The 27,894-nt window shown below is 38.6% G+C and overlaps 1 protein-coding gene across 2 annotated transcripts in view; it reads left to right on the top strand.

The window, feature by feature from the left end:
* Nucleotides 1-334: 334 nt before the first annotated feature.
* EXOC6 (exocyst complex component 6) overlaps nt 335-27,894 on the top strand; it is a gene marked incomplete at its 5' end in the record, with an annotated part of 91,557 nt that continues 63,997 nt past the window's right edge. The window contains 6 exons of one of the 2 annotated variants that reach the window (XM_084264758.1): nt 335-417; nt 17,580-17,751; nt 19,023-19,070; nt 19,183-19,273; nt 20,190-20,235; nt 27,461-27,665. In XM_084264758.1, coding sequence (XP_084120884.1) covers nt 335-417; nt 17,580-17,751; nt 19,023-19,070; nt 19,183-19,273; nt 20,190-20,235; nt 27,461-27,665 — 645 coding nt within the window. Of the gene's footprint in view, nt 418-17,579; nt 17,752-19,022; nt 19,071-19,182; nt 19,274-20,189; nt 20,236-27,460; nt 27,666-27,894 lie in introns of those variants that run through there. The other variant, XM_084264757.1, reaches the window with a different exon arrangement.

Genomic DNA, 27,894 nt, shown 5'->3' with positions numbered 1-27,894 from the left:
CCGGACAACAGCGCCCAGAGACGCCGAGGGGACATGGGGACTTTCACGGGCTCCCAGAGCCTCCCCGACGCAGCCCTTCCCCCGACAAGGTTCGCGGGGCACTGGGACGAACCGTACGAGCGCGCCCCGGTACGACGCGGTCCATCTCACCCGTCTCTTTTCCGCCTTCCTCACCCTCGCCCTGGCCGCCCACTCCCCTCTGTGTCGGGAATCCCCCCCACCCCGCCCCGCGATTCCCGTGCTGTTCCCCTCCTGGCTCCGCGGTCGCCTCCGCCCTCGGTCCCTCCCCGGCGCCTCCCGCAGCGGCGCGGCTGCCGGGTCCCTCCCATCCAAGATGGCGGAGAGTCTCCCCGAGCATGATCGGATCCTGCAGGAGATCGAGAGCACGGACACAGCCTGTGTGGGACCCACCCTGAGGTGAGGGGCAGCGAAGGCAGGGCGCCGACGGTGGGCGAGAGTCCCCCGCCTCGCTCGGTCTGCTCCTCCGCCCAAAGACCCGCGGCCCGGCGCGGCCCGGCTGCCCGCTCTGACAGCTCCTCCCCAGAGACGCGCTGGGGTCGTCCGCAGCCCTTCGGGTGGGAGCGGCCCATCTGGACCCGGGAGGGGACGCGCAGCCCCTGGGGGCATCTCGCGGAGGCCCGTCCGCCGCCGCCTCGGGCCTTGCGGGGGCGCCGCGTCCCAGCCGCCCACGGGGTGGCTGAAGGAGAAGGGGCTGTCGCGGCGCGGTGCGGCCACAGAGCGGGGCCGGCGCGGCCGCAGGCGGCTGTCACCCCCGGTCGAACGGCGCTGACAGGGAAGGGGATCGAGCGGAGGCTGCGGCTGTGCCCCCGCCCGGGCCTCCCTCTGTCATTGTCTGCCGGCGAAGCGGTGCGCTGCTCGGCTTCCGGCGGGGGTGGGCGCGGTGGAGCCGTAGCGGGGCCTCGGAGCTGGGCGCCGGGGCAGGGCCCCCTAGGAGCGGCTGAGCTGGGGGCCCTAGGCTTGACCCTCTGCCGGCCAGGCAGGGAAGGGTCATGTCCCGGTTTAGGCATCGGGCATCTCCCAGGGGCGTGCCGGTACCCCGGGTCTGTGCTGAGCACGGGACCGAAACCGTACTGTGGGCGGGTGTTTGTACAGTAACTGCAGGGCTCTCCTGCATGCAGCCTTTCCTTATGCGGTCTGAAATCTCCTGCCCTGGTCAGGTTCCTTCTGGAAACGTGATAGTATTCAGAGCATATCTGAAATGCTGTGACTTCAGTAGCTTTTTCTCTTCCCACCTGCCCCCCTCCTCCAAATTCCACACACAGCCAGCACGTTTTGCTTAGTCTTTTCCTGTCAGAAAATAAGGTCTTTGGTTTTAGCTGGGGAGAGAAGGGCAGGACCTGGAGAGAGTGGATCATGTATGGAGGAGGCTCAGGGGAAAGGGGATTTTCATCCTGGAGCTGTGCTGATGGTTCCCTGATTAGAGATACCTGAAAGGCGTGAAAAAGCATGGTCACTAGCCAAACTGGGGAGAGAGAACTGTGAATTGGGGTGTTATCTTTGGGAAGAAGTACAGAGCCTCTGTGCAGGGAACTGGAAAAGGCGGTTTGTGTGGCAGTGTGCCGTAGGGCAGTGAGCGTGGTGCTTCTGGCTTCTCCTGGAGAGCGTGGGCAGGGCTGTGGAAAGGTGAATGTGGGGTACAGGCGTAGGGAAACTGGTGCCGAGAACTCTTGTTGCAGGTGAAATGTGTCATTTTGCAGTGAATAATTTTATAGTTGTGTACAGTGGGTCCTCTAGTGCCGAGTGCTGTGTGGGAGGTGGTAGTCAGGGCATTTGTGTGAGGCTGGGGCTAATCTGTCCAAATGGGAAGCATGGTGGTCTTTATCACCCAGGGATGGCTTCTGAGATCAGCCTGGTCATTGATGCCACAGCTTGAAGCAAACTGTTCTCTGATCCCCTTACTGTTCCTTAAGCACAGCCAGTATTTGGAATATGGGGTGGGGGGGAGAAGTGGTCGTGGGTGGTGTTGAAGCTGAGCATCACAAGGAGCTTCACCTGTAAGAGTCTGTGAGCTCAGATTGAGAGAAAGTAGCTGAGATGCTTTCAGACTTGAGTTGTCCCTGGAGGCAGTGTTTCAGTGAACAAGACCAGGCAGGTTGGAGCTGATGTCTGCAAAAAACACACCAAAACAAAAAACCTTACACATACGAGATACATAATTACAGTTTTGCTACCATCTGCAATATAGAGCTTGTGTAAGAGGAACCTGTGTAAAGGACATACAGAGAATGTCTGCCCAGAGGAACGTGTGTTTGGGAACCATGTGTAGATGGGGGGTAGGGATGTTAAAGGGGGAAGGAACAGCGCAAATCTCTTATCCATATTAAGCATTTTAAATGTGTTAAAGTTTTTATAAATAGAACACTTAGCTTCTTAATTTATTTGGGTGTTCCCATCCTTTCTTTTTCTATTTGTATCTCATATGTCTTATCTCTTACTGGCTTTCAGAAGGGGAGTTTTGCATTTCTGACTTTAAGAATTTTTAGAAAAGAAGTGTATGTTGGTCTGATTTAACCTCTAGTGTTCATTTGCAAATAAGAGGCTAAAGAATGGGAACATCTGGCTGTTTTGAAAATAGTCCAGCCAACATTACAGAATACTACTTTACAGGAATAGCAATGTTTAAAATAAAAACATAGCTATGCCTGTTAACATTGTGAGTTGCTGCATGATACTGAAAAGTCTGAAATCCCACATCTAACATCAAGATCTAATTTAGTGAACAAATGTGTGAATGTAAAATGGAGCATTATTTTCTGCACAAGATTTAGGTTTTATTTGCTAAACAAGATAAATCAAAGAAATGAGTAAGTCTATGTGCAGTTATACAAGGTTACAGCATAAAGTGATCCATTGATTTCCAGTTGTAGACGGCATTGATGCAGGTTGTTGCATGTAATGACTGAAGTTACATTAATTTCATTATGTGAAATGGAGTGGTTTTGCAATCTGTGGTCTGTAATTCTGGGAGAATATAGCATTTTACATGAAATAAAGCACCAACATAGCAACTGAAATAGCAGAGCAGAAGGGGCTTAAGGTGAGCAGTTTGGGTAAGTAGCATGAGGTAATACTAAATGCTGAGATCGTAGGATATGCAAGATCTGACTTATCCTGAATTGTTCATATTGAGATCTGAGTATCTTTCTAATGCATCCATGCTTCATAAAGGAAGAGGAGGGTTTTTTTTGTGAGCCATATGTAGATTCCATGGAAACAGGTTTCTGCTCTTGTTTTTCTTTAGGGTTTTGTTTGCTAGTTTGGTGTAGCTGTCTCTGCTAGGGTGCTGTTTCCTATCCTGCTAGAAAAGTGGCAGCACGTGTGTTTATGTTATTAAAAAAAAATATAATTGATGGGTAATATTTTTGAGTCTAATTTACAGATAAGCACAGCACAGAAATTGATCCTGCAGGTGATTTTTCTAGTGCTGAGATCCACACATGTATAGGCATGTGAAACACAGGTCCTTTGTAGGAGGAGTCAAAGTACAGTGAGTAGAATTGGAATTATTTAGTATTTGGAAGAGTAAGTTAGCTCCTAAAGATTGCTCTGCGTCTCTGGAAAATAAAATGAAAATAATGTGATTAATTTTATTTTTAAAATTTAAGTGGATTAATGATTAAAATAGTTGGTATTTAACTTACATTTCTAAGTTCAGTGACACACACTGAATCATTGTAAGTGAGACTTAAATCAACTATATAATGTGTGTTTCATTAAATAGGCAGACTGTGTATATAATAGGCCAGGATTTTATTTTTTTTTTAGCAGACTCTCTGAAACCTACCAGCATCTTTCTAGCTTTAATGGCTAACTAAATGAGATTGATGACAACACCTGTTAAAGGCTTGTCACTCTCACCTTTTTATATGTGTTAATATCTTAGAATTCATGTCATATACTGTTGAGCTTTGCAAAACCAGGGAGAGTTGTCAGCACATTTCTAATCTTTATAAAGGAAAAGGAAAAAAATAAAAAGAAAGTCAATTCCCATATCCCTCTCCAAAATAAAAATAATTAAAAAGTTAATAACAAAAACCTCACTGAACTCCGTATAAATATATATTAGCAAAATTTCAAGAGTCACTTTTTAAGAGTTACTTCATACTTCTTGCATACCCTGGAGACGCCAGGGTAATTAATTAGGTAAATTATATTCACAAGAAGATAATTGACTTTACTGACTGTAACTATGTTTTATGTTGGTTGAAATAGTTCAAAGTGGAGCTCAACAGAGTAGATGATGTTCAGTGAATGTCCTGATATGCTGTACTTAACAGTCTCTTTGAGCTTGTGGTAATGTGCAATATTTCAAAATTCTTTTTTTCAAAATAAACGAAATAACTCCCAAACTCCAGCTTGGTCACATATTGCATAAGTATGTAGTAGACTTTATCTGAACACTTCATCTCATAAGTTTCACATCCCTGACTTTGCAGTGTTCTTTGATGCCCATGCAGTGTGTCAGAGGGATACTTCCATGTCCGTAATCAGTTGACTAAACAACTAATAAAGTAAAATAGAATTTAAAATCATGGGGAAATAGATGTTGGTGATTTTGTAGCTAAGGTAAAGTTGATAAGGACATGCTATGTCTGTTGGTTTATCTGGAAGTGGCTTTGACTCACAATCACAGCTCAGAAATGCTCCTTGAAAGTCAGTGTAAAAATGCTCTTAAGGAACTTCTCTGGTCCTCTGCTCCTGAAATGTCATCACCAGGCTGTCACCTGCTTTAGCTGTCACCTAAACAAACAGCTGGAACAGCATCAGGAAGAACTTGCCTGCTTGCAGCTACAACTTAAAGAATTTTTTGAAATTTTTTTTTTAAACTCCACTTCAAGTACTGTGTCCAGTTCTGGAGTCCCCAACATAAGAGGGATGTGGAACTGTTAGAATGGGTCCAGAGGAGCACCTCTCCTGTGAAGACAGGCTGAGAGAGTTGGGTTTGTTCAGCCTGGAGAAGAGAAGGCTCCGGGGAAATCTTGTAGCAGCCTTCTAGTACCTGAATGGGGCCTACAGGAAAGCTGAGGAGGGACTTTTGTGCTAGCTATAAAACTTCTTTCCAGAGTTATCAGTGGGCCTCCTTTGAAGACACCTCACTGGTGTGTTATCTCTGGCTACGGAATTACACCATCAAGAGACATTAGCTCGATGCGTTTCTGTCTGATGCAGCAATATACTGCGGTGACCTTCCGCTGACCTAGGACTGCATTGCCCTGGTGAAAGCAGCACTGAGCCACACAGCTGCTGAGCAAAATCAATTCTGCATGGTGCTGCTTTTGTCTCATTTAGACTGAACAGAGTTTGAAGATAGGATGTAGATTTGTTGTGAGCCTCATGAACGAGTATGGGTGACGTGTTAGAAGTGATTCATCCTGGACTCCTGTCACTGTGCTGCAGAAAAACTGAAGGTAAAAGGCGCACTTCGGTAAGGCATAAATCCAAGAATAAATTGAGGAAGTGGAAGTAGCAATGGTGATCCAAGCAAGACTGGTTTGTCCTTTCATGATCTAAGAAAATTCAGAGGTAGCGATATGGACTAAGAGTCAAATTCTTTTGCTTTTACTGAGTTGTGGTATGCTTTGCCTAGACTGTGGGACATATTTTTGAGATATTCCAATATCCATTGAGGGTATCTGTCCAAAGCCAAGGGAACAAAATACCTAAAATACCCTTTGGAGTATGACAGGGTGCTTTGAAGCCTCAGTGTAACTTGGTTTACCAAAAAGATATGCTATTATTACTAGCAAGCATGATTTAGTTTATATGGTTCTGTGTCTTTAGTGGAATAGTTAGTAAGCTGTAGCATATTCAGTATGAATGACTTCTCAAGATGTAGGAAGATACTTCAGCACTAACACAGTCACAGGCTGGAAAATATTTTTTCTGAGAAGTTGCTTATGGGCTGTTGGGATTTGTGATGTGGTTATCCAATGACATAGTGTGGTTGCCCTCATTTTTGCCCTGTGGTCTTACTTGCCAGGTATGATTGTCAAAAGGCATTTTTCTATGTTCTCATTATTTTGGTTTTAGATTTTGAGCCAGCAATTCACTTTTTTTTTTTTTTTCTTGTATCTTAGTCTTAACTATAGAGCAAATGTAGGAGAACTCTGAGATCATCAACCAGTGCTTTGAGTCACAATTGAAATAGTTCGATTGTGTATTTCAGTTTCAAATAATACGATAATATTTTGCAATGTTATAAGCTATTTTTATGATTTGAAAATCAGTGGTCTGTATCTTCATTAATGGTCTGTCTTCAAGCCCTGCTCACTTTTCAAGTTAATGTGTTTCATTCCTTTCAAACTGAAGTTACACAGTAGTCCAAAGGAACTAGAGATTCCTAGTGTGTTACCCTTGGTTGTTTTCGGATCAGGTCATGGAGTGTACTTTGATATATATTTATATATTGGTTTATTATAATAGCTAGCTCCTATTTTGCAACTGGTTTGCTACATACTAAAGAGAATGGCCTGCTTGCTGAGAGCCGTGTATCCTGAAAAACCAGAGGCTGGCTTGTAGTGTTGATTACAGGTTTTGTCACATGGTGCAGGATTTGATGATACTGTGAGTATTGAAGTTGAAAGGCTACAGTTGTATAAAGCAACTGTCTATGTGAGCAGGTCTATCACCATACATATTTCTGTGAAGGTGCAGGTTTGTTTTAACACTAGTTTATTATGGAAAGTCAAGTCAGCATAAGAACAGTGTGTACTGTAGACTGATTAATTTGGCATTTTTATATTCAGTGGCAGAACTGATTTTCTGTGGCAGTTTTTCAGTAGCTAGTCTGATACTTATGACAGATTTGCCATTGTTGGCAAAAATATTTTAGAAGGAGGTGAGGATTCGCTTCCATTGCTGCAAGTTTCAACATGGTACTCCTCTACTTGTTGTAAAGCCTGTGGGTAATCGTATCTGCACTGCATTTTTCTGTCATGCAAAAAATCTTTAGGTTCGACACTGATTAAATTTGTAATGAAATACAGGCCTGCAATTCTGGTTATCTTGATCTTTTTAAGTGTTCATGCATGAGCTTCTGACTCAGTTCTTGCAGTGTTTTCCAAATGGGCAACTGCCAAGTGAAGCTTTAACCTAACTAGTAACCTGTGTGGAGAATAATTCTGAAATAGCTCTTTCCAGTTTCATAAGCATTACCAAAGATTGAAATTGTTCCTGTGTGTAGGAAACATGTTTCAGAATACATTAAAGATTTTGAAATAGAGGGATCATCTGCCAAGAGATCCAGAATAGTGGTTCACACAGTTTGTATCGTTTCTAATCTAAATTTAGCCTTCCCATCGTATGAATGGCTTGTTCACTGTTACGTCAGTTAAACTTAAGAAAACCAATTGTTATTCATGTAATTTCTTCACTGACTTATTCCTGGAGCTGATTTTATTTAGACTCTGTTGACCCAGATTTTGGACCTGCCATATGCATAGGAAATGCATAACATTATGTACTTTGCAAATGCCAGTCGCTAGGGTAGGTATTTTTGGGGGGAAGCTGATGGCATACACTGTGCTCTAGCTTTTTTGGGCATTGCTGAACCATTGTTCTGAGACTTTGCAGTTTCTGCAATACAGGTGTCTACCTGAGGAACATTAGCCTAATTCAATTAAATATAAGCCTATTTTGACATATAAGTGTTAGAGTGTTTGCAGATACAAGAGAGACATTACAGCAGCTACAGTTAAGTGAGTTTTGTCCTGTTGCATTTTATGGATTATACTACTAAAATGAGCTCATAAAAATCTACAAGGACTGATACTTCTTAAATAACACTGCTAAGATAATACCAGGAATGAGTTCGCAAATAGGGAACTATTTCTGTGGGTTGTAGTAAACTACTAAGCACTAACTCGTTCAAAAACATCAGCCTAGTTTTGCATCAGCAAGTAATCACATTAGATTTTATCTTACTGAAGAACTTGCTGTGGCTAGTTATAAAATCTAGCTGTTGCCAGACTTTCTGGCTATTATCTGATGATACTTGAAATGCCCAAACCTAATCATTGTCACCACAAGCCTTGTAGAACAATGATGTCATGATGTGCAGCTTAAAGTATGCTTAACAGTGCGCCTCTTCCTCTTCTTGCCATGTTGTCTAAGGAGTCATTTATATGCCTGACAAACTGTCCTATGCAGGAAGGAGTTAATGATCTCTCCTGGAGCCTGGATGAAGCCCTTCCTGTACCTCAACCTTTGCCAGTAATACCAAACTAGTAGGGAACTTAATCACTGATGGAGGTATTAAGAAGGAAAGCAGCAGGGTTTAGGGTGCATCAATCTTGATGGGGAGACTTGATGTTTGGCAGAGGGAACATGAAAGTTGTCTTTGAACATTTCTGTGCTAAGGTCTTTCAGAGAGAGCCTGGAAGTTGTTTTTTTTTTTTTAATTTGCTGTAGCATGAGGGAGGTGTTCAGGTCTAATACTGTCAGTGGGATTTTCAGTGTCTCAGAGAAAGTAATCTGTTTGCAAAACTGTAGTGAATGTAACTTGCAATTCTCCTGTGAATCAGAATATTCCAAAGTTAATAATGCATATACCATAGTATGTGTACCTAGGGGGGTACTTCTGAGACATTTAAACTTCAAAAAGAGGAGATTAAACTTTGAAATATCGCATACTTAAATTTGAATATACTCTTTTACAGGCATTTAGATATTTTTGTTGGTAGCAACTCTCACTGGGACTTTCACAGTTTGCATGCTTCCTTAAGCATAGAGTGACTTTGAAGGATCTCTAACCATTGATTTCAGTGAGGCGATGTTTTTTTCCTAAATTTTGCTTTTAGTTAATTTCAACATAAAACTAACATACTTGATACTGTTTTATACTGTATGTTTGTTCTGTTTTGTTTGATAAACTTAGGAAACTGTAATTAGACAGCCAATGTGTGCTATTTTCTCTTGAAATGTGGAGTTCCTATGGTGTCACCAATATCAAACAGATTTTTTGTTGCTTAGTCTGTTCATCAACCAGGTAGAGAATTGGATTAAGGTAATAGAGTAGAAGTCAGTTGCTTCAACAGTTAGTTGCTTCCTAACAGAGAGAAATATAGTGAGTTGGTTTTAGTTAGGATTTTGAATTCAAACCAGACTTACTAAAAAGTCATCTTTCCTCAGTGATCTGGGGAGATGTGCACATACAAAGGTTATATGGTACAGGCTGTTGGTTCACATGGGAAAAGTACATGATGATTTTCTACACATAGGCTATATGAGGTCATAGAGTTAATAAAAATGAATAATATAAAATTATTGGAAAATATATACTTTGGTTATAGGTTTGCAGAGGAATGTGACGCATCAGAGAATTAGTTTTATCTGTATTGAATACATTCTTAATACATTTGATTTTGAAACATTTTCATTATTGGATATTTTGTTTAATCTGGAACTTGTTGATTTCAAAAAGAATCTATTTACATCAGTGTAGTGCTGGCATTCAAAGCCTGTTGAAGTACATGACAGATATTTATGACATTAAATGCTCAGTTCTATTTTCATATGTCTTGTGAAGGCCTACAGAAACAGTTGGTACGTGTTTATCTTGAAGATTGTCTAATGTGCCCCAGTAAAAGAGGACAGATAAGCTATAGGTGGTAATAGACAACTGTTTATTTCTGGGATGTTAATGGAAAACAGATCAAATCTTTAAAAAGAACTTTGAAGCTCATTGTTTTCATTTATACATGAAGCCATTGCTCCTAAAATGGAAAAGAAGTTGTATTATAGTCCGTGGAAATAATGCAGGAAAGTAACAATATTGCTATATGGACTTCAGTTTCTTGATTCATTTTCTGTGAAATATAACACAGGTCCCACCTATGTCCACTGTATCTCATTAGGTGCATGAAACAGAGGGCCAAACTCAGCATTTTGTTAGGTGGTGATAGCTAGTACCAAAGTAAGTGAAACTGCTATTTTCTTTGCTGGCTTTTCTTATCTAATATTACAACATAAAATTAGAAAAAAAAATAGCAGCATAGCACTTGTTTTTCAGTTTCTTGCTTCATACATCAGTAGGTCGCACAAAGGCTTAGCAGGAAGAGGCATCTCCTTGGTCAGCAGTGTAAAAACAGGAAGGAGGAAGTCTATTGCAAATCTGGGTGTGCTGATTATCAGTTCATGTTTCGCTGCAGAGGATGTCCATTAACAGCCATCAGCGTGATCCATTGCTTATCCAGCATGAACAATGACTGCTGTAGTGCTGCTACTACAGAATATGGACCCTGCTTATAGGAAGTAATGTTAACTAACAAACTGTACTCAGCCCTTTCCTGCTCATAGAAACAGGATACTATTAGTGAGAACAATTCACAGAAATTGCGCATCCAGGAAAACCAGGCAAGTAAAAGCATAACAGCTAAACTAAGATTAATAAAATCTTTTCTCTGATTAGCTTGAGTTCTATGTTGTTCTGGCATGTGATGCACTTTTAAATAGAGCAGTGAGATGTAATTATGAATAAGGATGGCAGAAGTGGAACCTAGGTAGTAGCCTCTGGCGTAGAAAGGCTGCTTAGATTTTAAGAAATGTGCTTATTAGCATAACTCCAGTTGAATTACAGGAAACACCTGGACATTATTTTATAAAGGTTTTTACAGTGTATGCAGCCACCTATATGAAATTACTCCATGGAAAAATCCCTACAAAGTTTGTGGTTTGTGTAAACAGAATGTATCTTTGTATATTGTAGGACAAAGGAAGTTTCTGCTGTGTTTCCTGTGAAATTGCAGTTTAAATGGAGCATGTGATACAGTATCGTGGTTAGGTATGCAATGGTTATAGTCACAGTGACAGGTCTGTATTAAGGGCAGAATCTTAATTGAACTCAGCATGCAAATTTGAATTGTAAATCTTATTATGTGTCTTTAATATTTCTCTATTTTTTTAATCAAATGAGAAAAGGAGAGAGAGGAAAAATATCTACTGTGCCATTTATTACAATGCGTGTTCAGGAGCTAGGTGAGAGCACCTCTAGCCTCAGTACAGAATTGGCTTTGGTAGCAAGATATGAATTCGAAAACCGTGATTTTCCACAAGCACAGTTTCTTCATTTGAGAATTGGTTTATTTGTGTATTTTGAGAATTACTTTGAAAAATGGAATGAGCTGTATGTGAGTTGGTTTTTTTGTTTTTTTTTTTTGTGACTTGGATTAAAACTGATAAAAGTGATCAGTTAATTTTTTTTTTCCCCTCCACAATGCTAAATCTGAAGCTCTTTTTCTCTTGCATCCCTTGCAGTTTGGAAGTTGCATGGTCAGGCTTACATTCCATGTCAGACCTGTACATCTATTGTGCAGATATGTGTCATTCTCATCATCATCACAGCATTCACGGAGGAGTAACTGATTGGCACTTACTTAGTGGTTATCACTACCCTGAAAGAAATGTGTGTATACAGTTTTTAATTGCTTCATAAGTCTTGTGTAATCAGGAAATGTAACTTTGTGGTAAGGTAGGCAGAGGCAGGGAATCTGCAATTTCTCCTAGAAATGGGACAGAACGGGATGGGTTGGGGCTGTGTGAACACGGTGGAAGGTGGCAAGTCATGAGTGAGGAGCTGCTTTGTCCCGAAAAAATCTTTTTTTTTTTTTTCTTCTTTATTTTCTGGGGGGGGGTTTGGCTATTTTTAAAATAGGTGATCTATTTTTAACAATGTCTTAGCTGCTGTTGAAACCTATTATTATAAATGGCTACTAGAAAAAGAATTGTTCACTTTAAGCATTTACAGTAATGCTCCATAAGATCGGAGATGCTTCTTCTGGATGTGGGTTGCAATTAAAAATCTAGTCATTGCCCATTAAAAAAACCCAAAACCCCACATGCACAAAAACCAATCTCCAAAACCTTGAAGACATTACAGATTTTTTAAAAACCTGAAAAGGATTTGTTAAATGTTCTCTTATTTATATAATAGACCATTTTAGTAATGATTTTTAATTGAAAGTTATTTATCACCAATCAGAAATTCATATTATATTCTGAATCATTATTTTCTGATGAAAGTATGTGGGGGTTATTTTAATAAAATAAACTCGAATTCATTTTTGCCTGAAGCCTGAGTACCCGAGCAGTTCTGCTTACCGTTGAAAAGTTACATCTGTTGCCATAAATACAAGGGACAAAATTATTTTAGTTTTCATTCTGATGAGTCTTGCAATTCGCTTTTCTATGCTAAACTCCCACCAGGTAGATTACAGTGGAAGTTGTGTGCAAGATTCTGATTATTCTCATTTTCTCGTGGGAAGTAATGTAGACGTGAGGACTGGGGATGAGGGAAAAAGTAAATTTGGGGTATTTGCTGAACTCCTAAAAATGTAGTCTTGGGCTTCTCATGTTTTACACTGACTAGTCTATATGCACTTCCTTTGCCTGCTTTTCCAGTAGTTCGGTCAATGTACTAAGTTAATTTCTGAGCTTATGATTTATTTTTTTTGGCCTGTAATTTTAAAAAAAATTCTTCTTCCTTTGTGAAATGCTGATCCCTCTTTTAATCCTGCTTGCACTTAGGTATTTAATGACATGTGTCCTGATTGCATGCACAGAGAATATTTATGTGAAATGATAGCAGAGTGATAATGCATATGTATGGAGTTGTCATTATAGAATAGATCAGGTGATTTGAGGAGGATGATGATGATTATTTTCTGAAGGGTCAGGTGGAATTCAGGACAGATCAGGTTTTAGGAATCTTGGCTGAATTTTAGCTCTTTGGAGGTCAGGTTTTTTGCTTACTCAACAGCTGGTATTTTTGTGCATAGAATGGTGCCCTCTGGTGCTTCAGTAGATTTTTGCATGTAAACACACAAAAAATCGTTGGTAAGACCTATACTTTTCATGTGGTGTTTCAGCTTTGAAAATAAACATTTTAGGGAGGTTTTTTATTATATAAGTAACCTTGTTTGATTTTCTTCAATTGGAAAATGATTGCATATCTGAAAATTCTTCCTAATTTTTTATGGACACCTGAATTTGAATCTGTTTATGCTTGTTTTTCTCCCTTCAGTCCAGTTTGTAAGAAAAGATCAAGGTAAAAAATCTCCCTATTGCAATAAAATTGAGCCAGTGACTAAGACATCTTTCTCCTTAGGTTAAGCTGTCTCTGACTATTCCTAGTTGTTTTTTTTTCCTCTTTCAAGTATTTTCTGCACTGACTTGTGTTTACCTAGACTAGCATATAACATGACTAACATTGTCCAATTGCTGAGATGAGTCAGAAAAAAATCTTTCTGTTTATATATGAGTTCTGGGAAACACAGACTAATAACCTGCTAATTACCAGAAGAAATGCTTCAGCTCTGCTTGGGCTCCTCATGGGTGCCCTGCTTGTCCCATCAATTAGAAATGAAAATAGTACCTGCCCTGTCACTGATTTGCAGTACTGATGTCTAACTAGTCACTCAAGTTAATGGTTATTGCAGATTGAAAGCTAAGGAGGAACATTGTGTTTTGGGGTGGGGTTTTTTTTTTGGTGCCAAAATCAAGTAAAAATTTTTGTTTCCAACATCAGTGATGTTTTTCCATGGGTTTTTTTTCCAGATTGAACACTCATACTGAGAAAAACCTGTGTTTCAGAGTTTCCTGGTTTGAACCAACCACCAGTTTGTGGTTGATAGATAGGTTGATAGGTCCCTCTTGTAGTTGTATAGTTCACAGGTTGAAAGCATTTTCAATACAAACTGATCAGGTCTTTCAATTTGGCTCAGTTCAGGTTTGCGCTGTCTTTAAGGCTACCAGCATCCACTTCAGGGGACAATAAAGCTGAAAAGGATTCTGTGGTTCTCACTGAGGTGTATAATTGTAAACAAAAATTGAAAGTATTTATATTATATTACACATGTAAAATTTCTGTTGATAGTCCAGGCACATGTGCCAGTTTTTAATGACACTTTCCGCTGATGTATATGAAGCAGCTTCAAGTGAGAGAGATATTTTTAGGGTAGACATAATCACATGTAGCAGTCATCTCCTGAAGAAATGCATCTGGAAGGGCTACTATTTCCTCTGTCTTCCCAACAGAACTCTGTGTGTGTTGTAAATTTTGTCTTGTAATTTAAAAGAATTTGCTATTGGATGCTTTCAGAATCCTGTCTCTTTCCAAGATGTTGCAGTGTGGTGATTTGTCTGTGTAGTAGAAGTAACTGTGTGATAACTGAAAAGTACAGAATTGCTGTCAAGGTTGCTTGTGGTGCCATAATCTGTTGAAATGTACCCTTCAGATAATTATTCAAAGGCAGCAGTTACTTTATTGAGATAAGTGTATGTCATTTCTTGAAAGGTATACATGGAAAATAACCTCCAGTATCAGAAATGAGCTATCCTGTACTATGTGTGATGTTCCACAATGGGTAAATCCGGCATGCATCGCCTCAGTTGTGTTTGCAGTTTTGAGAAAAAGCCTAATTTCTGTCCCCGGCCAGAGGTGGCATGGCTCTCTTGAGTACACTTGACTTTCAAAAAAGGCCAGTTCTGTAGGTCAGACTTGCTTCTGCCGCCTCTGAAATAGCATGTGTATAGTGTTCTAAGAGTATAGTGTCTTAAGAAAATCAACTTGCTTAATTAATCTTCTTTCTTCTCACCTAGATCAGAGAGTTGTCATACAAAGTGTGAATTTATTTTAAATACCATCATGGTTTATTTCTTTAAAAGTAAGCGGTTCTGTCTTGGGAGTTTTTTCACTGGTGTGCTGAAGAGGGTTGATTTGTTATTGTTCCCACAAGATGGAGCTGTCTACATAGGTAATTAGTATGGAATTTGTACCACTGGTGAATATTGAGCTCTGTCAAAATACTGTTTTAGATTACAGATCACCGTTTTATTAGAATCCCTGTGGAAAATAATATAATGCAGAACATAGAATAGTAACTAATATTTTAATCAGGTATGGTAATGTTGTGGTTAAGGCAGTCTGTCAGAGTGTATGTACACTGTATTATTTCGTCCCTTGCCTAGTTTTAAACATTTATACCCTGTATGATTCTGAACTAAACATTGTGATAATACCCCTGAGAATTATGAATCAGTATTTTTTTTATAATTATTAAACTGTAGTATAATTAGCTTTAATATTGAGGGGGAAAAAAAGAAACACTGTTTTTTATAACAGTGACTACTGTATTGCCGATGTTATTTTGTGTGTACTTTCAGACTTTCTGTCTGTGTTGTCTGGAATTCTTTAAGAACATTTTAAAGAGAAATCTCATGATTGCCAATTATTTCCCTCAGTATTTTAACAGCATGTCTGCCAGTGTTGACAGATCTGAAATCGATTAAAAAGGTATCAAGATAGCCATGCTGAACTGCAGCTACTGGATAGCTTGGTATCACCAGGCAGTAACTAAATCCAAAAAGACAATGCATTGCTACCACCAAAGGAAGTTTCCATCTTGTTCTTATTTTAAGTATATTTGGTCTACTGTGTTTTACTTCTGTTTTCACTTACAGTTATGTTACACAACTTAACCGTTATGAGTACACAATGATAGATGGAAGGTTCCTGTCTTTGTGATAATGATGCTTCTTTCTCACTTCCCTATGAGAAAATTGGAAGGAGAACTAAACTTCAAGACTCCTTCCACCCTTAAATAAAAGGCTCAAGGAAACAGTAATAAATTGAAGGCTTTTTTCTGGTTTTTTTTGCTTTAGCATCCAGCACAGTCTAGATTGTGAGTTCAGCCCATTCAAAGGAAGCTCATGCACGTTCAATATCTGTGAAAGCACTATCTGATGCTTCTTGCCCTCATAATCTTTTTATTTCTTCTCCAGGAACAGTTTCAATATCTTTGACCCTTTTCTTGTAGAGTCAGAGCAGCATTCATGTACCCAGCCTGTGCCATGTATTTTGGAGCACTGCAACATTAATTGCTTGAACTGGAAAAAGAGGCTATTCAAAGGAATATTTTATTGAAAATATGGTTTCCTTAGAAAATATCTATAGCAAGCAGCCTGTCAGGAGGAGTTAACTTTCTTCCTTTGGTGCATAGGACAGCTTATTAACTTTCTCATTTCTCTAACTTCAGTTGTTTTCCTGAGTATATTGTCCACGGTCAAAATGAGCTCAGAAAGGATGAAGAATCTAGTTACAAGTCTTTTTAATGTCAAGTTCTTGTCAGACACTCAGCTGTAGCTTGGTTGAATGGCTGGTGATGACCCCAGATCCTGGCAGAGCCCAGCTGTCTGGTTAGAAAAGAGGATCTGGAAGAATACAGGAAATCATACTTCTCTGAGAAGACTGTGAGTGAAGTACTTTCTCTGTAGTCAAGAGATTTAGAGGCTTTGATTTACAGTTGCCTGGATCATGAACTTAAGAATGTACTTCTATAAGCAGCATTGAGACCATTGGAACTTCAGCCTTTTTTTGTTTGTTTTTGTTTTTCCTCTCCCCATCTTTAAGGGTTTTTTTAAATAATTATTTTTTAAATCAGCTTCTCCTTATGGATTTCTGGAGAAACCTTTGTAATTGTGAAAGGAAATTAGAGGCTAAAAGAAGTAATGTAAAGATTTTTGTTTTCCTGATTTCTTGAATGCTTGTAATTTGCAGTAAAAACATTTGTATATGTATGACACTATCATCCTCATATTGCTGCTCCCATTCTGTCTGAAAAGCTGCTTCAATACCTGTCTTTGCTGTTGTTGCTCTACCAAGTTATTAATAAAATTTTAGAACTGCTTTTGCCTTACTTTTCTTGGGAGACTTCATAACCTTGATTTGCAGTACAGTTCTCTAACGCCTCTTTTCTTCCTTCCTCTGCTAAAGTCTAAAGCTGTAAACTTGCTCACTCTCATGCTCTCATGAGCGTTTTCATGTACAGCTTTCTGTTTCTTGATGCAGCTCAACAAGCTACACCAGTAACTGCTCCTGGAGTCCTGCTTCCTGCTTGAGGTTTATAAGCGTACTATTCAAACAATGAGTAAAAGAAACTAAAAGACCTGATTTTAGACATTCCTGAAAGTTAGATCCTGTTGAGGCATCAGCCTTAGGTATGTGCATGTCATAGTTTTGCTTTAGGAGACGTTGACCGTGGGCGGGAGGCTTCAGGGAGCAGTGGAGATTGGTCTGGCTGCTTCTATGCAGTACTCTGCTCGTTCTGGGTGGAAGCATCCAACCCTGATTTAGTTGGATAACTCTGATGTTAGGAATACCAGAAAAGCAAATTTGTATGTTTGCACTTCTTTATATTTAGCAAAGAGTGGAATTTGATGGAAACGCGATCCATGCTATTTGAGGTGGTTGGAGAAACTGATTCTTTTGTACCCGTATTTGAGCGTTAGGGCATAAGTAACAGACCAGTGAGGCTCAGGTCAACCATGATGTAACTGGTTAAGCACCTGGATTAATGCCATAAGGGCTGGGTTCAGTTCTCTGCTTTGCACCATCTCTTTCAATGCTGATTTTGGTGGAGTGGATCACAAATGATGCTCCGTAACATCAAGTTTGCGTGCCTTTTTTTTTCCCCATTTTTTAAGAAAGAGATGTCAATAAAGATCCTTGCATACTATTTTTAACTGGGGGAAAAAGTAATTTTTTTTTTCTTTGTATTTAACAGGTCTGTATATGATGACCAACCAAATGCACATCAGAGATTTATGGAAAAACTAGATGCCTGCATACGTAACCATGACAGGGAGATAGAAAAGATGTGCAATTTTCACCATCAGGGCTTTGTGGATGCTATTACAGAACTTCTTAAAGTTAGGGCTGATGCAGAAAAATTAAAGGTAAGGAACTAGTTTTCAGAGTTTCATTTATCATTGTCTTTGAATTCAGAAGGAGGAACTCGACTCTTTTACTGAAGAATAACAAATCAGTGATTATCACATATGTTCTGCAACAGTTTAAAAAAATTGATTATTTAGGATTTGTGCTTAGAGCTGTGATGCCTGATCCAGTAATTTAAATTTACAAAGCTGAATATTTTATTTGGTCTAATTCAGATTTTTTTTTTAAATGTAGGTTTTCAGAAAATGTTACCAAAATTATTGTGCTCTTTTTAAAGTCTTTCTCAGAGGGTAAAGAACAGCAAATGCTAAAGCAATATTTCTTACATAGGTCTTTTTCTAATTATGCATTTATATGTCAGAAAAAAATTAAAATCTTCATTAGAAAAATAAAATACTGCAATTATGCATGAAAAATAGATTTTCTTTGTAATGAGTTGGACAGTAGGTAGAGTTAGTAGTTTTCATTAGAAATGAGAACTAATATTTACTCCCAGATCAGAACACAGAATAGTGAATTATGAGATCCATCCCTTTTAGCTCTCTTTACACTTTTGAGAGCAAAATATGCACACCAGACAGAATGAGCATAGTTCATCAGAGGTTATGATTAGAAGAGCATTATATAAAGGATATTCAGATAACAAGAGACCAAATACAGCGTCAATGAGGTCATTGAGCATCTTTGTTCAGAAATTAATGAGATTTTTAATAAACTAGAATGTGCTTCCTTATTATGATGACCTAATGAGTCACTTACTATGTGGGAAAATCTGAGGTCGAGCTTTGCCTGCACCTGCAGCATTAAAATGTTGCTGTGGTTTGGAGATTTCCACGTTTGATGTTAATCAACCACCCAGTGTTTGCATTCAGTAAAGTATGAATGTTTAATTACCATAAAATGCAATCACCATTTCCTACAGACAATGAATGGCCCATAGAGCTCATTGAGGTTATCAAAAAGGGACCAGTGGTCAATTGGGTCAGTGATTTGAATTGTTTGACAGACCTACAGAAACAAGGAAAGTTCAAAAATCCCAAGTAAATTTGAGAAGTTTGCCACAGAATCTGTTAGAAAGAACTGTCATAAGTAATTGAAGTTAACAAAAGCCCTTTGCGATCAAAAGTTCAAGTTCAAGCTGTAGAGTTAATTTGAATTTGCATTTCTTTGTTCTAAGTTTCTCATGAAGCATGATCTGATTACAAGGGTGAGCAGTCACATCAGGGCAATATATGCATATTTGTCTAACAAAGGTGAATTTATTTTTAAGGTCCAAGTTACTGATACCAACCGAAGGCTTCAGGATGCTGGGAAAGAGGTGAGAAAATGGTGCTTCCTATATGGAATATGAATGTTTGTAGCAAATTTATTTTATTTGCATCATGATTTTAATTATTTTCCTTTTTTTTTTCCCCTCTTACATCTCTAAGGTGATAGCCCAAACAGAGGAAATCATCCGATGTAGAGTTCAGCAACGGAATATTACAACAGTTGTGGAAAAACTACAGTTGTGTCTTCCAGGTGAGCCTCCTATAGCTAAATATGATGGCAATTTAAATAAAGTCACAGTAGCCAAAATGCAAAATGATTTTATTTTTTAAGTTGTGGTGCTGTAACATACAGTTTAACAAAAGAATTAGCAAGTTTTTAAAAAGATGTCCACATGTAGGTTCTATGTCTTACAATATTTGATTGAGAACAATTGTGACACTTTGAGAAGATAGTGAGACATATATAAATGATGCACACAGTGTAGACTTGTACAGCTTTAAATGAAGTAGTATTTTTAATATGACAAACAGACAATTTATTGCTGAAGGGGGTGTATTTTACTGTTTGAATTGTATGGAAAATACTAGTGATTCTTTTTCAACATTGTACTTTTAGCTCGGCATCATTACAGGCTGTGTTGGGTTTTTTTAAATTACACATCAGGACTCTAAATGATGTTTCAAAGATAATATTGAAGCATTGCACACAGCTCTATAAGGATTTTATCCTGTTGGTGATACTGGCTTAAAACAGATTTGAGAATTTTGCTTTGTAAAGTTTTGTTGTTGACTTGTTACAAGTACAGTAGGTGGTACTGTTGCCATTTAATGGAGACAGGTCATAGACCAGTAAGGCAGATTAGTTATGGCATGTAATAAGTGAATTAGTATGCTTGATAATATGGAACGTCTACTGTTTTCTTTAATTTTACTTTTTTTTCATTTAGGGTGTTAAGAGTTCCATTCTTTTGTCTGTCTTAGCTGCATCCTAGATTTTTTTTTTTTTTTGCTAGCTTTGTTACTTTTATGTTACAGTAGGATTTAACTAAGGTAAATATAGCATATCCTTTTCTATGGTTTATTTTGTCCTTCACAGTATGTATTTTCCTCTTTTACTAACTAAGCCACAATAAGATCCATGGGTTAATCTGCTTGTTTTTATGCAGTGCTGGAAATGTACAGCAAACTAAAAGAACAGATGAATGTAAAAAGGTGAGTGAACTTTTTTTTTATGTGCAAAATGCAACATTTATAAGCAAACTGATAGAATAGCAAACACTAATGTAGGCAAGTAAGTATTCTAATTCCTGCAGCTTGGTACGTATAATCTTCTTTTCATAATACCTCATCTGTGTTTCAAGAATGTTACTGTGAGTGAATAAATGTTATATTTAATATAAAGACTTCTAGGAGCTTAGTGATTGCTGCAAAAAATAACGTTTACTTAAATAAACATGACATGCAGTAAAATTATAAAATGTCAAGTAAAATGTATTGCTTTTTTAATACTTAAAACAGTTTAAGAAGCAAGAATAGTAAGATCCTTAGAGAGTAAAGATCTTTCAGACTACATTTATACCTAATAAATCCATCATGATGTATGATGTATTTTAACTGAATTCATAATCCAAGAAAAAAGGACATTTTAGTCCATATATCTCTCTGCAGTCCTAGCTGGTATCTCTGTGCTAATATTCTATGTACAGAGCACTATGAGAATGAAGTACTGATAATGTGTAGTGGTTTGTTTGGGGTTTTTTCCTCTTCTATGACAAATTGACTTGTTAAAATATTAAATCTACAATTAAAAATAAATTTCTGGAATAATGGTTTCTAACATGACCTGACCAGTTGCGCCTTCCTGTGTTGTCTTCACTGTCCACCTTCTGAGAGAGCCACTCACTGCTGCTGTACCACAGTACACAGTTTTTTCTCTGTGGCAGCTTGGCTGCCCCTGCCCCATGTAAACTGTCGTGGTCCTGTCCCACTGGGGCTGATGCTGCTGTCTTGCACCTCATGCACGCCCAGGAATACTACTGCTGCTGTTTTCTTGCTGATCCCTACAGCATCATTGCCACCTTCATTCCTGCCTGATTTTTATACAGCCTCAGTCATGCCAGTTGCTGTGTGTCTTCCCATGCTGGGTTCATGATCATTGTCATTGCCTCTTTGTGCACCTTGTGCCACTGCAGTGAGCTCCTCCTGAACAAGTCTGTCTTCATTTGGAACTAGCTATGTGTGGTCAGGTGTCTACAGGGCTACTGTATAATCTAGATTACTGTTGGACTGTTTGGATAGTCAGTACTACTGGACATCTGAAAATCCTGCCCAACAGCCACCACGTGTGAGTAAATGTCCAAAATGCAAGATCTACTGTGCACATCAGATCAAGCAGCATTGCAGCGAATCTGATGCATCTTTGACAGTGGTATATGTGCTACATGATACCTACACACACGTGTTGTCTGGGAGGTCTTCTGCAGAAATGTAAGAGCTTTAAGAATAACCGAATAGCTACGGCACTCTGCTGCCTCTTACTTAAAATCAAAACTTGCTAGATGTGAACCAGTGTGGTAGTTCTTACCAGCTTGAATACTGTTTCCTCTGAACAGGACACTAGTTTGGCAGGGTGTGCTGCCTGAACCACACCACTTCCTGCTTCCTTCTGCAAGGTGATCTGTAGTGTGTGCTATGTTCTGCATTCTGCTGTTCCCTTGCTCTGTCAGTCAAGACAAGCAGCATCCTGATTTTAGAATTGCAAGGGAAGTTATAGTTCCTAATGTTATCATGGAGAGATCACTTGGGTGAGATAAAATTGTGGATGGCTTTTAGCATTTTGACACCATGTTTGCTAGTAGTTATTTAGAGTCCGCTGATGGTTGATATGATTTCTCAGAAAGCACCTGTACTCTTAAAACTAAAATAAAATTTCTGTTTATTTAAGAGCTTCAGGTTGGATAACTTTTCTGTGGAAGGAGTTGCCAGACAGGAAGTCTTAAAACTCAAAGAATGATATACTGAATTGAGGGGTTTGGACATGTCATTGTCATACCATAAAAAGATCTAAGGGAGAGGGGAGATGCTGTAGCTTTGATGTACCATACCTTGAAATCCCATGGAGTGCACAAGGTTTAGACTGCTGCAGGCTACTGCTGCAGCTCAGGTATCCCTTTCATTAGCTACACTACAGTTACTACTTTGCCAGCGACTTACAGTTCCCTGTAATACAGCCTAGAGGTGGCTATCCCGTGGAACCTGTAGTTAATTCAAGTGGTAATTTCCTTGTGGCTGAGCAGGCAACAAATCCAAAGAGTGAGTGTACCTTGGTCTTTATCACTAATGATTGAGCAATAGCAAAGACATCTATGGCATGGCTGCAGGTACGAGGAATTTCAAAACTGACCTTCCTGAGTTTTACTGTGAAGCTTTCCTGGAAGTGTCGGAGAGAGGAGCATTCACAATTCTTGTCTTAACAAAATGTTGAGGAATGTTTATCTTAGGCAAGGACAGTTTTTCTCATAAACCTTCACTGAGGTTTGTCCGTGCAGCAAAGTTTTCACTGGTGTTTTTAAAAAAGACTACTTTTTTTTTTTTTTAACTTTCTCTGCCTGCAGTCTTTTAGAACTTATTTTCATTATTCCATTGTCTTCCAGTGTTGCACTGTGAATAAAGCTAGCATTTCTAATGTTTAAAGGAAAGAAAGAAGAAAGTGAGATATTCTATAATTTTGGGGAGCAGTTGTTTTAGCATAAAGATTGGAATTCCATTTCCTTTTCTGCATGCCTCTTAAGGTAATGCAGGATTTTGGATCTGAGATACAGATGGTTCATGCAGATAGAATGGAGGTTTACTGAGGAGTCCAAAAGGCCAGCTATTGATAGCAACTTTTGGTCCCTAAAGATAGGGGCTATGTTTGAACTGATGACCTAGAGGTGAAAGGCTCTGTATCTTATTTGTAGGTCTCCTGAGCCATGCATAACACAGGTTGACAAGAACTATAGTTGTGAGAGGAAGTAACCACAAAATTTAGTCCAAACAGGCACACTTGGCTGGAACGAGTTATGAAGGGTTTAAAGTCTTAGCTGAGGAAGCAGAAGGAAGAGGTGTGATTTCTCCACTGCTCTCCAAAACACCTAGCTGGGTTCTGCATTTAGACTGAACTACCTAGATCTTTAATTTTAAGTCAGAGATAAGATCATTGTATGTTTTATACAGCTGTGTTACCATGACCTGTGCATTTGGATTTTGATACGTGCCTTTGGAGAAGGTTTCCAGCTGCTTCAAGAGGTTGTGGTCTAATTGGGAATTGTTGGAACTGGTGTTTTTACAAATCTTCTTCCTTCCACAAAAAAACAAAAACAACCAAATAACCCCACAAAACTCAAATGCACCATTCATGAAAATAATGAAATCAATCTGCTAAGGTAGTTGGTGAGAAGGACTAAAGAATGGGTATGGTCTTTCAGAGTGAACTTTTTGCCCTGAAAGACTTATACTTGTTTTCTGACCTTTCTATAAGCTTTCATCTGAACTGTGGGAAAGACAGAATTGATTAGTTATTTAGGTTACTGAGTGTCAGAGAGTCAAGCAGCCTTTCTCTGAATAAACTTTCCAAGCATTCAGATAGACCTGAAGACATAAAGGATGGAATAGGAAAACATGGTTCTACCCATGTCTGTATATGAAGATAGTGGAACAGATAAAACCAATAGTGATTTGAATTTGATTTTGAGTTGTTTTGGAACCATGCCAAAAATGAAGCACTAAATCTTACCAACTCAGAGCCATTGCGTCTGGCAAAAAACCCCATCAAAATATATATTTGGTACTGAACTGTCAGCTTCATGCTTGCTTTTTTTGACAACCCTACTTGTTTGATAATTTATATTAAAAAAGAAAAATAAATCTCCTTAATTGTTGTGGATGAAAAAGGTATTCCACATGTTTTTTCTTTTTTTTTTCCCACACAGCAACTTTTTAATCTGATTTTCAGAAATATTGAGGTTTTGACTCATTTAACAGTAGTTTTTGAGTTTGTGGTCCTTTAGGGCAACTGATAGAACTGGTATGCTATGGAAGTTTAAAAATCCAGTTTAGAATTATTTAGGCAACTAGATCGAAAACCAAAATAAATAGCTATTGTTGTGGTTTTCAATTGCATTTTAAATATATATCATCTCCAAGATCTTGGTGAATGTAACTTTTCCACAGTAATATTGAAACATTTTAGTGAAGGCCCTTAAATTTTTTTAGAAGCGTACAAAAAGTTTTTTATATTTATGTGATGGAAATGTAGTAAGCAAGAATATATTTGCCTCTGAGAGAAGTACAAAACTTGGGAAAAAAGCAGCATATTTTCTTTGTAAATTACGTTTGCTTCCTTAATTAAAATAAAATGAGAATTTTAAGGGGGTTGTCTGTCCATGTGTGTTTTCAGCAGGAAATTTTTATACATGACTACACATTTATTTATTTGAAAGGCTTGTGTGCAGATGCATTATTCTCAGTATAACTCACAGCCTTTGAGCTCATCTTGCTCCTGTCCTGCGTAGCTTCTTGACTGCTCTAGGTCCTGATGGGGCTTTTTTTAGTAAGGTATAGTGTTTCTCTTAACTGCCTCCAAGTGACCCTCTGCTGCTAAAAAGCTTAGGTTCTCTGTCAGTTAAAACAGAACTTAACTGCTGAGAAGGACTTGGGGATTCTGGTAGATGAGAAACTTAACATGAGCCAGCAGTGTGCTCTTGCAGCTCGCAAGGCCAATGGTATCCTGGGCTCCATCAGAAGAGGGGTGGCCAGCAGGGACAGGGAGGTGATTGTCCCTCTCTACTCTGCCCTCATGAGGCCCCATCAGGAGTACTGTGTCCAGGTCTGGGGCCTGCAATACAATAAAGATGTAGAACTGTTGGACAGGGTTCAGAGGAGGGCCACAAAGATGATTAGAGGGCTGGAACGCCTCCCCTATGAAGAGAGACTGGGGGAGCTGGGCTTGTTCAGCCTGGAGAAGAGAAAGCTGAGGGGGGACCTCATTGCAGCCTTCCAGTACCTGAAGGGAACATACAAACAGGAGGGGAATCAACTTTTTAAAAGGGTAGATAATGGCAGGACAAGGGGGAATGGATTAAAACTAAAGGAAGGAAGGTTTAGATTAGATATTAGGGGAAAGGTTTTTATAGAGAGAGTGGTGAGGTGCTGGAACAGGCTGCCCAGAGAGGTGGTGGATGCCCCATCCCTGGAGGTGTTCAAGGCCAGGTTGAATGGGGCCCTGGGCAACCTTGTGTAGATCCAGGCTGGAGGTTGGTGTCCCTGCCTGTGGCAGGAGGGTTGGAACTCTATGATCCTTGGTGTCCCTTCCAACCCATGTCATTCTATGATTCTATGATTAATGTTTGTGTACACTGAAGTAATGGTCACTTTCTTTTTCATTTGGATTTTTTGTGTGTTGATGCTTCAAGTTCTAATACAGACCTGAATACTCTGCCTGGGACTTGAGTTTTTTGTAAAATGCTAACTCAATTTTAGAATAAGATGATGCAGAATGCTAATATTAATCTTTGGGGGAGGGGGTGTGTGTGTTAATTTTGTTGTTTTGTTTATTCTGCACCTGCTTCTTACTGTTTTTTGAAGTTTACCATTTTTATAGTTGTTAGTAAAATCAATTTTTTAGTTTTCTGGTTCTGATGACAAGATTGGTCACTTCTGGACAGTCTCATCATATGACCTCTACTGGTGTTTTGAACTTGTGTCTTCAATTTCAGATCTGACATTATAAATTTTGCACTGGGGAGCGGATTCTTACAAGGTTAGCTCAGAAGAACAGACAGAAGACTGCTATCTTTATATGAAAAAAATAATATTCAACACACTACTCTATAGTCAAATGGTCAATTTTTACCTTGTATGTTTGCTAATGTAGGATAGGGGCTAATAATACTGTCAAAATGTTCAGCATTGAGTTAAGTCTGTGGAATATTTTTTAAAGCAAAATATACAAATACATCATTCCGTGAAATTACATGCAAAACTTTTTATTTTAAATCCTGACCTGTAGATGACCTTCAAATTAATAAGACTTCAGTGCTTTATCACAACAGATGTTAAAAGGGCAAGGTCCTGAGCTCCATATATATATAATTAGTAAGGGACTCTAGAATGGATTTAAAGTGGATTATGTTAATTCTGATCTTAGAGACAGCAGTCAAAAACCTTCCAGATGAACTAACAGTGTTCTGATAAGCTAATCCATATAATTTAAATAAAAACCTTTTATACGATTTTGATGCTATTATTGTTTTATTCCCCCGAAGTCTTACCATGTGGCACTCTTGGTCATTTACTATTTCAAAAACCCAAAACCCCACAGATAAAACCCCCAGACCCTTTCTTATCTGTAACATTCCTGTTGCCTTATGTATATTTTATATAAACCAAGTATATAATAAACAAAAGCTCCTAATTTACACTTGAAACCTCTTTATTTGCAGTCTACTGAAAGCAGTTGTGCTCTGGAATAAAAAAAGCATTTTCTCCCATCCTCCAGCTATGCCAAACTGTTACCTTAGAAATATCTTGATTGAGAAAATTTAAAACAATATGTTTCAGAATAGAACAAGAAGTTATGAGTGAAGTGTTAATGATTTATTATTGCTTCTACAGAAGGAGAGCCAGCAGCTTGATTAGTATTTCAGTTTGAATATATTTACTCAAACTGAAATTTACTGTATCTACAAAGAAATATCTAGAAGCAAAAGGACTGGAACAGACACTTTTTCCCAGATTTTCGTAAACATTTGAAGGGACTTTACTCATTTTCAGCCTTTCCTTTTCAAAATGAATTGGTAGATTTCTAGTACTGGTTGTGTAGGACTTTCAAGAAGAAAAAAGGAACTAAGGTTATAATAGAAAAAGCTAAAAATGGGCTAAGGATATTAGTCTGCACTTGTGCAAAGAAAGGGTTGGAACTAACAGCAAAGTAACTCAATCTGATCTCAGTTTTTCTACCTTTCCCATTTAAGACAAGAAAGCATCAACTCACCATGTTCTCACACTTTTCCAATACTTTTTTTAATATAGTGCAATGTTGGGTCACTGGTGATTTGTGTTTCAGACAAAAGAACTCATGAAACTAACTAATAAATTCAGTCTCTAGTGTCCCCATTCTGAAAGATGTTCCATGTGGTATTGGGAATCTATTGATCAGAACAGCTAATACCATAGGAGCCTCCTTAAAATTCTGGCTTGACTGAGTCATTCTGACAGGTCACTGTTTTTTTTTCCAAATTATTAGATGGATGATCTTTTTTGTCTTAATTTTTTTAAGAGCAGAGTAAATTTAATTATATATATATATTGATTGTGTGTATGGTATTGATGTATTTGATAACAAAATATTTTATTAAAATTTGGTAAGCTACATGATTTTATTTTAATCTCTTTGTAGATACTATTCTGCTTTAAAAACAATGGAACAGCTAGAAAATCTGTATCTTCCTAGAGTTAGCCAATACCGTTTTTGCCAGATCATGATAGAAAATCTTCCAAAACTGCGTGAAGAAATAAAAGAAATATCCATGTCAGATCTCAAGGATTTCTTAGAGAGTATTCGAAAGCATTCTGACAGAATTGGGGAAACAGCCATGAAGCAGGTAAGCTGACCTAACAGTATTACTTCAGGTCTGTTATCTACTGAAAATATCTGTGCTGATAGTTTCAGGCTAGCCCAAAAGATTTGTCTAAGGACTATAATCATCACATAGACCTTTGAGTACAGATGGAGAGCTGTGAAATGCTTGCTAACAACATCTTGGGTAATTTCTTCTTCTGGAAATGAAGTTGTCAATTTTAGCAGTCGCTGGCTAACACAGCAAGCAGCAG

The sequence above is a fragment of the Gallinula chloropus genome (genome assembly GCF_964237585.1).
Source record: "Gallinula chloropus genome assembly, chromosome: 5".
Classification (NCBI taxonomy): Eukaryota; Metazoa; Chordata; class Aves; order Gruiformes; family Rallidae; genus Gallinula; species Gallinula chloropus.
The sequence above is the reverse complement of the archived record's forward strand: the minus strand, read 5'-3'. Positions and strand labels throughout refer to the sequence as shown.